Source organism: Pituophis catenifer, unplaced genomic scaffold (genome assembly GCF_029215685.1).
Source record: "Pituophis catenifer annectens isolate HBS135680 unplaced genomic scaffold, rPitCat1.0.hap2 SCAF_2, whole genome shotgun sequence".
Lineage (NCBI taxonomy): Eukaryota > Metazoa > Chordata > Lepidosauria > Squamata > Colubridae > Pituophis > Pituophis catenifer.
The window spans coordinates 90,887,180-90,898,779 of record NW_027256882.1 but is presented as its reverse complement, the minus strand read 5'-3'; the positions used below and the strand labels follow the sequence as shown (position 1 = coordinate 90,898,779).

The window sequence follows — 11,600 nt, the reverse complement described above, 5'->3', positions numbered from 1 at the left end:
AGTAATCCAATTGAGAGGTACGTAGGGCATAAATGACTGCATGCAAGGGCCTCAGGAGCCAATTGTTTCTAGCTCAAGGTGTCTAATAACAGTAACAACTTTTTGTTTTTAATTTTAGATGAAAAAGAATACTGGGAGAGTTAAGTGTGTATTTTTGTGTAAATGAATTTAGTATCTGGCACCAGTCACAAATCGCTTCCTCTTAAAAAAGGAAGTTCTGAATTAAGTAAATGCAAATTCTGAGTTGAATATCTGTTCAGAGGCATTCTTTTTGAGGATTTGGTTGTAGCTACTGAAAAACAAAGTAGCTATTGCAAGGCTGATGTCTCTTCCCGTATGGTCTAGTATTTTTACTCACAGAATAAATTATTAAACCTGAATAAAAGTACACCTACTGTAGTTAAAAAGTACTACCCTAACTTATTTTTAACTTTTTCCTCAGTAATTGCCTCCACTATTTTCTCTTATGCAGGAAACATTCTGAATTGATTTCAGTCATCTTCACTAACATTAGCACTTCATAAAACCAAATTGGATAAATCATATCATGACATCAAGTTCTTCCATAACCACTCACTGTCTGGATTTTCTATGAATAATGAAGGAAAAGGCTTTCCACATTAGGAAAATGGAGCTGAGACACCAGAATTGGAGCAATAATGGCAAGACTGAAAATATTAATACTGCTACATTTCCTTTTCTGAAAACAGTTTTCCAACAGCATAACTCTTTTGATTGAAAATAAAAAATTGCAGAACACCTAGATGAGCCATATTTACTCATCCATAACAACAGCCAGCTATGTCAAACAAAAGCTTGATCCAGTCAATGTCCTGATTCTCACTCAACAAGTTGCTTCCAGAAAGCTTTCAATCAAGGCAACAACATCCCTTAATCTAGCTTTCTTTGCCTTCGAGTGCTGCTGTTATCATTCCCCAGAAGATAGAAATGGGAGGATCAATATTCCAAGACTGTATGATTTTTCCCCCTAGAAGTTCAGTAAATTGCCCTTTAAACCACAATACACAACGTTTTAGCAAATATCTTTATCCAAGATACAAAAATGGGATCATACAAAAATTAATATCATTTTCCAGCCTTGCTCCTTTCATTATCATACAGTACAAAAAGAATTAGACACATACATATATACATTTTCTCAAAAGTTAACTATGAAAAGGAGAGTTTCAAAGATGGCTAGAAGGAATCAGCATAATTCTCAACCAGAATTTCCATTCTCAAGACATAGGAAAATGACAGTGATGTATAATCCATGTTTGAAGTTTTTTTCTCTGATATCTCAATTAAACAGAAGACAGAGACTGTTATGATGGAGGACACAAATGCATTGGCAGCCAGAATACTGATAGCTCCCCTGTAATTCTGCAATCAAAATACTGAATTAATCTATGCACTCCAAAGAAGTCCACGTCATTTCAACTTCTCTGCCTTCTAGGACAGTTAACAATGCACAAAAACTTTTTTAAAACCAAATTCCCAGACAAGGGAATTAAAATTCATGGCACTATTCTCTGCCACAAAGAAAAACAAACCCAGAGGAGTTGTGTGTCTTCTGAATGTTCTACACTGGCTTAGAATCCTAAATCATAAATAAAGTCTCTAGCAGATTTCTTTCAAGAGTCATTGGCGTGACCAAAGAGCTTCACAGTGCCCGCTTCTCTACTGCTATCATATTTGCCGTCTTTATCATCACAAGCATAGGCTAATAGTGGGTGTTTTGGATGCCAAGCAACTGTGAAGGTTGGGGACTCGCACTGTACTTCCCAGAGCTTCTCCCCTAAAAAACAAAGACACAATTAGATACTGCCTTTGGGACAAACTAACATAGTTCAGACCCTGTTATCCTTAGCTCATTATAGACAAGAATGCAAGCTAGGAAGTACTATTGAATAAGTGTTTCTTTTATTCAGAATTATAAGTGCAGTTCAAAAAAAAAAGCCTCTCTCAACAAGAAAGCAGCAAGATTTTCAAAACAGCTTAAGGCATACAGGAATTTTCATATATTTCATTCATAGATATTATGCCTAGATATTATGCTCGCTTAAGCATAAAACTCTGCAGATTTACAGTATTTAAACTGAGACCAAAAATCATAGAAAGCAGAAGATAGGAAAAAAATTAAGATACATCAATGTGTGCATATATTTTACTAGCCGTTCTTTAAAAGATGTCTTCATTCAGTTGATCTCTTCTCCTAATAAAGGTTCAATTACCTTCCAGCTAGGCAGCAAGAAATACTCACCAGTTTCTACTTCAGCAATATCAATGAAGTGATCTTCAGAGGCTGAAGCCAGCATCTTGCCATCACAGCTAAAGCTCAAAGTCCTCACAGGCCAATCAAGTCTTAAGATCAGGAAGCAGAGAAGGAAATAACAGAAATAGACTGATTACAAGAGGGGAGATAAGTGCCTTTGGGCATCACTAAACAGTCTACTTTGTCATTCGTAGAATCTTTCAAAAATAGAAATATTGCATTTGAGCATGGAGATGTCATTTAAACACAATAACTAATTTGTATCTCGGTTATTAATATTCTTTTAAAGTTCTCTAAGACAGAGACCACAATATCTTGTAGTAACACATTTTGTGCTGTATGTTTTTTGTTCTTAATCTACTGCCAACTGGTTTTGTCGGATTACTCTTATTTCTCATATTATTAGACAGGAAAGGACAAGTCTTAAAAATATAGATTAACAGAGTTGGAAGGGACCTTGGAAGTCTTCTAGCCCAACTCCCTGCTTAGGCAGAAAACCCTATACCATTTCAGACAAATGGTTATCCAGTACTGTATCTTCTTAAAAACTTCCAGTGTTGGAAAATTTACAACTTCTGGAGGCAACTTGTTCCACTGATTAATTGTTCTGTCAGGAAATTTCTCCTTAGTTCTATGTTGCTTCTCTCCTTGATTAGTTTCCACTCATTGCTTCTTGTCCTGCCCTCAGGTGCTTTGAAGAATAGCTTGACTCACTCTTCTTTGTGGCAGCCCCTGAGATATTGGAACACTGCTATCATGTCACCCCTAGTCCTTCTTTTCATCAAACTAGATATACCCAATTCCTGCAACCGTTCTTTATATGTTTTAGCCTCTAGTCCCCTAATCATCTTTGTTGCTCTTCTCTGCACTCTTTCTAGAGTCTCAACATCTTTTTTACATTGTGGCAACCAAAACTGGATGCAGTATTCCAAATGTGGCCTTACCAAGGCATTATAAAGTGGTATTAACACTTCATGTGATCTTGATTCTATCCCTCTGTTTATGCAGAAACAGTGTTGGCTTTTTTGGCAGTTGCAGCACACTTCTGGCTCATATTTAAATGATTGTCCACTAGGACTCCAATATCCCTCTCACAGTTACTACTATTGGGCAAGGTACCACCTGTACCTGTGCATTTTGTTTTTCTTGCCTAAATGTAGAACCTTACTTTTTTCACCATTGAATTTCATTTTGTTAGATAGCGCCCAATGTTCAAGTCTGTAAAGATCCTTTTGTATCTTAAGCCTATCTTCTAGAGTGTTGGCTATTCCTGCTAGCTTGGTGTCGTCTGCAAATTTGATGAGTTCCCCATCAAATTTCGACACCAGGTCAGAGGCCGCAAAGGCACAACTCGATCTAAGGCCACTAGCGGAGCCTTAGATCGAGTCGTGCCTTTGCGGCCTCTGACCCGGTGTCGATCCCTCGCGGCTCCTTGGTTCACTGAGGAGCTGAGGGAGATGAAGCACCGGAAAAGACGCCTGGAGAGCGGTTGGAGGGCCAATCTCACCGAATTTGATCGAACACTGGTAAGGTCGCATATTAAGATCTACCTAGTGGCGATAAAAGCGGCGAAGTCTAATTATTTTTCCGCTCTTATTGCGTCATCAGAGAATCGTCCGGTGGCCCTGTTCAGAGTGACCCGCTCCCTGCTTCAACCGGGAATGCGGGAGGACCCCTTGGAGGGCAGGGCTGAGGATTTCGGACGATATCTGTATGACAAAATCACTCAGATCCGGCGGGATTTGGACTCTGACTGGGTAGATCCGGGCAGGATGGCGAGGAATAGTCTTGAGAATGTTATCTGGGAAGAGTTTGACTCTGTGACTCCGGATGACATGGACAGGATTTTGGGGAGACTTAATGCGACCACATGTTTACTGGACCCGTGTCCCTCCTGGTTAGTACTGGCTTCCCGGGAGGTCACACGAGGCTGGCTCCAGGGAATTATCAACGCTTCGTTGAGTGAGGGTCACTTCCCCGCTGCCTTGAAAGAGGCGGTGGTGAGGCCTCTCCTCAAGAAGCCCTCCCTGGACCCGACAGTATTGGCTAACTACCGTCCTGTCTCCAACCTTCGCTTCATGGCGAAGGTTGTTGAGTGTGTGGTCGCACGACAGTTTCCACAATTCCTGGAGGAAACATCCTATCTAGATCCGTTCCAGTCGGGTTTCAGGCCTGGGCACAGCACGGAAACGGCATTGGTTGCGTTGGTTGATGATCTCTGGAGGGCTCGGGACAGGGGTTGCTCCTCTGTTCTGGTCCTATTAGATCTCTCAGCGGCTTTTGATACCATCGACCATGGTATCATGCTCCACCGGCTGGAAGAGTTGGGGATGGAGGGCACCGTGTTATGGTGGTTCTCCTCCTTTCTCTCCGACCGGTCGCAGTTTGTGTTGACAGGGGGGCAGAGGTCGACCTTGAGGCCTCTCATCTGTGGAGTGCCGCAAGGGTCGGTCCTCTCGCCCCTTCTGTTCAACATTTATGTGAAGCAGCTGGGCGAGATCATCCGTGGCTTTGGGGTGAGATACCACCAGTACGCTGATGACACCCAGCTGTACATCTCCACCCCAGGCCACCCCAGCGATGCCCTTGAAGTGATGGCCCAGTGCCTGGAGGCTGTACGGATCTGGATGGGGAGGAACAGGCTCAAGCTTAACCCTTCCAAGACCGAGTGGCTGTGGTTCCCGGCATCCCGATATAGTCAGCTGACTCCATCGCTGACTATCGGGGGCAAGTCCTTGGCCCCCGTGGAGAGGGCGCACAATCTGGGTGTCCTCCTGGATATACAGCTGTCCTTGGAGGAACATCTGACGCTGTTGCCAGGGGGACCTTTTGTCAGGTTCGCCTGATTCGCCAGTTGCACCCCTTTCTTGATCGGGATTCTGTGTGCACAGTCACTCATGCCCTCGTCACCTCTCGCCTGGACTACTGCAACGCTCTCTACATGGGGCTCCCCTTGAGGAGCACCCGGAGGCTCCAACTGGTCCAGAATGCGGCTGCACGGGTAATTACAGGAGCTGCATGGCGCTCCCGCATAACACCGCTCCTGCGCGAACTGCACTGGCTCCCAGTGGTCTTCCGGGTGCACTTCAAGGTGTTGGTTACCACCTTTAAAGCGCTCCATGGCATAGGACCTAGTTATCTTCAAGACCGCCTTCTGCCACCGACGACTTCCCATCGACCCGTGTGCTCCCACAGAGAGGGCCGCCTCGGGGTGCCATCAGCCAAGCAATGCAGGCTGGTGACCCCCAGGGGGAGGGCCTTCTCTGTGGGGGCTCCCACCCTCTGGAATCAACTGCCCCCAGAGATAAGGAGAATCCAAAACCTTCGTGCCTTCCGCCGTTCCCTTAAAACTTTCCTTTTTCAACAAGCCGGGCTGGCCTAACAAATCCTTTTAAATGATTTTAAATGATTTTAAATTCGTTTGTCTTTTTTAAATTTTGGGCCAAATTGAGATATTTCCTTTTAATCTGTTCTTAATCTATGTATTATGTATTTATGTGTTTTTACTTGGCTGTACACCGCCCTGAATCCCTAGGGAGAATGGCGGTATATAAATTTGAAGTAAAATAAAAAATAAAAAATAAATCTATCCCCTCGTCCAAATCATTGATGAAAATATTGAAGAGTACTGAGGCTAAAACAGAGTCTTGGGGTACCCCACTGCATATTTCCCTCCATGTAGATGCAAATCCATGGAGGACTACACGTTGAGTGCAGTTGGTCAGCCAGTTAGAGACTCCATCTGGTGGTGATGCTGTCTAACCCACATTTATGGTCTACTTTGTCAAATGCCTTACTGAAGTCCAAGTAAATTATATTGACGGCATTCCTCTAGTGCACTAATTTTGTCACTTTGTCAAAGAATGCAATAAGATTTGTCTGACATTATCTGTTTTTGACAAACCTATGTTGGCTTTTGGTTATTACTTTGTTTGCTTCTAGGTAACTCCTGCTAGTTAGTAACTATACTACCTAATTTATATTAGGTATAAAATAATAGTTTGCATCTTAGATTCTATTTTTTTCCTAAGAGAAAATCTGTTACTTGACTGCATACTGCAAATGTAATTACACCTCAATACAGGTGGTGCTCAATTTACAATTCATTTAGTGACCATTCAAGTTACAACAGCACTGAAAAAAGTAACTTATGACTAATTTTCACGCTTAGAACCATGGCAACATCCCCATGGTCATGTGATTGAAATTCAGATGCTTGGCAGCTGACTCATATTTATGACGGTGGCAGTGTCCTGGGAACATGTGATCACCATTTGTGACTTTTGAGAAGCAAAATCAATGGGGAAGGCAGATTCACGTAACAACCATGTTACTAACTTAAGAACTGCAATGATTCACTTAATAATTGTGGCAAGAAAAGTCATAAAATGGGGCAAAACTCATTTCACAAATGTCTCACTTAACAACAGAAATTTTGGGCTCAATTTTGATCGTAAGTTGAGGACTACTTGAGCACTAAGATGGGACATTCCTATTTATTTTTAATAATTCTTTCAGAATTTGTTTTCAAATTGTTTTAAATAGATTCTCAATTTAGATTTTAAATTGTTTGAAATATCCAACAGACTGTCTTTCTTAAAGACAAAGCAGGATTTACTTTTTAATCAACTTACTACAGATATGAGCCATACAATATATCACAGCAGCAGTGAAAGAACAAGAATGGAATTTAAAAACTGTGATAAATTTTACATTGAATCTCTTGTTTTCCAGTTTTTCAGGATAAGTATATCATCACAGACCCTAGGACAATGATGGTGAACCTTTTAGACACCAAGTGCCCAAATTGCACGTGCGCATGCCCAAACTGAAAGATGTGCATCCATACATGAATGCGCACATGAGCCGACATGCATGTGCGCATGCATGGAATGCACACATATGTATGCACACGGACATGCGCACATGTGCAGCAGAGACCCGAAAACCAGCTGGCTGGGGGGAGGCGAGGCATCCCAATACCGGCAGCGCAGCAAGAGGTAAGATCTTTTTCTTTTGTGAGCTTGTTTCCTAGTTTGCAGGGAAACAGAAGCTCACGAAAGAAACACCACGGAGATCTGATGTGAGGCGATGGCGCATGTGCCAGCAGGGAGGGCTTTGTGTGCCACCTCTGGCATGCGTGCCATCCCAGCCCTAGGATATGCTTCCGTTATATATCATTAGGCTATATGGCATAGCTCACACATTGCACTATTGCATTTCTATAGTACATCCTTCCAATTACTTTGCACTTAGCAGTTTTTTAATTATAAATATGTTTCATTGCATTAATCTCAGAAAAGTACCATTTATTTATCTACCAGCCTGACATCTGGGAAAGTACTTTTTAATGCTTTTAATACAACTCACCTCGAAAAGCATCGTACACATACCAGCTCATCCACATCCCAGAGGCTAACCAATGCATCAGCACTTCCAGTAGCAAAATACTTGCCTGTTGGATCAAACTTGATACAAATGCAATTTGAGGGGTGGGCATTAATTGACTGAATGGGTTTCAGCTCTGGGTAACTGTAGAAAAGAAATAAAAACAGTTTATTAAATGCACATACAATTCACTAACTAGGATATACCCTGAAATCTTCTTTAGCAATCTCTAAATGTAAGGCAGGCTCCTTATTATATACCAGGAGCCACAAGCTGAATAGTTGAATAGCACATCTTACTTTATTTTAGCACCGAAGAGCTATAAGCAAATATAAGAGAGAGAGTGTGGTCCCTTTTAATACATTTTTTAAAAATTAAACAAAAGCAGAAAAGTTTGTAGTTCATAAAGGTTTATGCTACATCAATATAAGGATCTTTAAGATACCACAAGAGTCTGTTCCTTTTGCTGCAAAAAGTATGTCTATCCTAATCTGGAAAGACTGCTAAAAGGCAAAGAAAATTGAGATATGTTGAAAAGAAGGGAGGTTGCTTTATGGTTTGCACACATAAGGAAATGAGAACACACAGGACAATAATCACCCTTATTTAAGTCAGTTCAAATACAAGAAGGAAATTTGTTTTAGCATAATAAAGATCTAAGCAGATCCTAATAGTGAAATTCCTCTTCTGCTAGCAAATCTGGTGCCTGAATCTGGATCTGAGATCATATGCTAATATTCCTCACCTGGTTAAGTGATAAACTGATTAAAAAGAAGAAAATAGGATATGACACTTTTTATTTAATTTTTAAAATACTTGCCTAGTAGTCCTTCATTGGAATACCTTTCATTAGTGTCAAAATGGAGCACAGAATTGAAATAAAAATCCCTATTTGACTACACAGCTCACAAGGTGACTTTAACTCCAGAGCCTCTCAGAATATTTTTGAGAAAACAAGGAGATATCTCCATGTGTGCCATTTCACATTCCTTGAAGAGCAATTAAAAATAAATGATCTAAGCTGAAGAAAGAAAACTGTGGCAGTGGCCACCATTAAGAAGTGAAGAATTAAATTCATGATACATTGGATCTTAATATTAGTACATCAGGAACAATAAATGGGACAGAAAGAACTCTTATGAGGAAACACTATTCAGAGATACCCATGAAAATAGAATAGTATTAATATTACTGTTGGGTTCTTGGTACTCTCTCAGCTTGATTGTTTTCTACCAAGCCAGCGTGCAAGGAAACAGCCAAACTCAGAGAGCACCAACAACTCAACAGTTGAACCTATGCTATATATGTTCTCTTCTATTTGCTTTACATTTTACGATCCTGAAATAAGAAGATACTGCAAAAATCTTTACAGATGCTAATAATATCACTGAAATCCTGATATAAGTTCCAATTAGAAGCAAAAATGGAAGGCAGAACAAAGAAAAAATATCTATAAACAAGGCTGCATCTATGTAAAAGGCAAATACACTTTTCCACCATCACTTAGATCAAAAGACAGGACAGCCAACTCACTGGCTGTCCTTCCTAGTAAAGGCCACGGAGAAGGTACCTGAGGATGTTGATGCATCCGTTGCCATTGGTGAGGAAAAACATGTTGTTGTCATTGTTCCAAGATATCTCATTCACCTCAAACTTGAATTGCTCTTCAGCTTTGGACCGATGTGTCTTAGCATCAATGAATGTGACAACATCATCTTTATTCCCTACTGCAATAGTCTGGCCATCAGGACTCCAGCAGATGTTAATGTTTTCTCCTGTAAAGGAGAAAAGGGAAAAACAAACCTTCTGATTTACTAATTGCAGCAAGAACAATTTACACAGGCTTTTGTATTTGTAAAGCAAAGATGATAGAAAATATAACTTTATAATACAACAATTATTAACTAACTATTGTAAGAGTGCATTTCAGATTTGGCCATGCCTATTTATCTGAAGAGAAATGAAAGAGAACGATTTGGTCAAATATCACGAAAAACAAATTGTTTCTCCAATAAAAGCAACGTATATTAAAATCATGTGCTCCTTGATATATTGGTCACTTTATATGATGATCAGGAAGCAACATAGCGAGCCTGGTGGCTCAGCAGACTGATAGCATTGTGATTAACACCAGCTGTCTGCAATTACTGCAAGTTCAAATCTCACCAGGCTCAAGGTTGACTCAGCCTTCCATCCTTTCTAAGGTAGGTTAAATGAGGACCCAGTTTGTGGGGGCAATAAGCTGACTTTGTATAAATATACAAAAGTATGAAGGCTATTGCTTAACGCATTGTAAGCCGCCCTGAGTCTCCGGAGAAGGGCAGCATATAAATCAAATTAAAAAAAAAAACAGTTAGAATTAAATATGGAGTAATTTTGCCCCCAAGAGCTCTTATTTAATTAAGAAGAAAAATACCTTTTGTATTCACTGTGTCAATGCACTTAGTGGTTCGAACATCCCATATACGAATGGTTTTATCACCAGATGCTGTAACAAATAGATCTGGGTTACTAGGATGCCAACACAACTGATCCACACTATCTCCATGACCACGGTAATTGTTTTCCTTGACCTGAAGGGCAAAAAGTACAAAAATCTTCAACAAATCCTTCTGCCCTTCACAATCATTTTATCACATACACTTCATCATAATCTAAATGCCACTATATATAGTCGACTGTGCAGGATTTGATTCAAGAATTCCCTATATGCACTTTGACAGAATTATAGAGGAACCATTGACTAAATAAGAAAGTAGAAGGTACTCCACTACTTTGCCCTACAGTCTTCCTCTGTAAACAACTTTTCTCCTATGGTTTAAAGATAACAGTTAATTTAGTTTACTGGTATTAAACAGTAACAGAGTTGGAAGGGACCTTGGAGGTCATCTAGTCCAACCCCCTGCTCAGGAGGAGACCTGTACTAGGGATTCGAACCGCCGACCTTTTTGATCGACAAGCTCAGTGTCGCCACCTAGTCAAGCAACCATCACCGATGACCCAAGCAAGGAGTTTTATGAACTCAAGAGGAGACTTGGTCGATATTCATAAGCCGGGCAAAATGATCTGCATCCGTTACCAACCTCCGGAAGCCACCAACCAATGGAACCCAAAGCCCGAGTCCCACCGAATTCAAGGCAGGTTGGTTTTCAATCCGTTATTGTCCCCCTTTCAAAAAAAAAAAGGGGGGGGCTCCGATTCCCACATCGGCCGTCGAGAGTCCAATAAAGCTCTCCAGCCGCTGCTGGCGCCTCTTTCCCCTCCTCCGTCCCTGCACTCACCAGCCGGTCTTTATCCAGCACGAAGACGCTGGCGGTCTTGTCGAAAGAGCCGGAGGCCAAACGGTGACCGCAGCAGCTCCAGGCCACCGAGTGGACCTTGGCCCCGTGCGCAGGGAATTCGCGGCTCCGCGTGTTAGCCCGGAACTTCTCCTGCATGTCCTTCACGTAAGGAGAAACAGCCATGGTAGCCCAGCCTGGCTCGAGCCAGCAGAACCACCAACCCCTCCCCGCCGAACCACTTTCCTTCCGAGTTGCAAAGGTTCTACTTCCGGTACGTTATTCATGTGGACAAGGGGTGGGGGGGAGGAAAAGAGTCTCTTGAGGATCGGGTTTCTGAGCGCCGTAGAGATATAAAAGTGCAGAGGCGTTCTTTACGATCGAAACGCGCTTTGATTAGTATCGCTTGGCATCTCTTTGAGGCGTTCTTTTATCCGAGTGGTGAAACTTTCTCTTCGTTGATTCTCGGGAAAGCGAGCTGCGGCTTCTAAAAGGAAAAACGTCAAACTCGTTTAACTGGGGGGAAAAAATAGAATGCCGTATTTTACGATAAAATTTAAAATCCACAGCGAGAGATTCTGTGGAAGAAAAAGCGTTTTATTTATACCTGCTACTCAACCTAATTAATGCCGCCCAGCTTATGACATACACTATAGAGA

General features: G+C 41.5%; 1 protein-coding gene across 1 annotated transcript; it reads right to left on the bottom strand.

Moving 5' to 3' along the window:
- Window positions 1–1,031: 1,031 nt before the first annotated feature.
- Window positions 1,032–11,175, bottom strand: THOC3 (THO complex subunit 3). The gene is made up of 6 exons (XM_070933806.1): window positions 10,945–11,175; window positions 10,080–10,236; window positions 9,234–9,438; window positions 7,646–7,807; window positions 2,264–2,364; window positions 1,032–1,798 (listed from the first exon to the last, which is right to left on the bottom strand). The coding sequence occupies exons 1-6, from the start codon at window positions 11,125–11,127 to the stop codon at window positions 1,635–1,637; spliced, it is 972 nt and encodes a 323-aa protein (XP_070789907.1). The 5' UTR covers window positions 11,128–11,175; the 3' UTR covers window positions 1,032–1,634.
- Between the last annotated feature and the right edge of the window lie 425 nt (window positions 11,176–11,600).

Bases quoted from the DNA above. Each gene is read 5' to 3' on its own strand.
- THOC3 (XM_070933806.1), bottom strand. From the start codon at position 11,127: ATGGCTGTTTCTCCTTACGTGAAGGACATGCAGGAGAAGTTCCGGGCT. The intron at 10,237-10,944 runs GTGAGTGCAGGG...TTTGCCCTTCAG, and splicing joins TGCTGGATAAAGACCGGCTG to GTCAAGGAAAACAATTACCG. The intron at 7,808-9,233 runs GTACCTTCTCCG...TCTTTTCTACAG, and splicing joins GGATGCATCAACATCCTCAG to TTACCCAGAGCTGAAACCCA.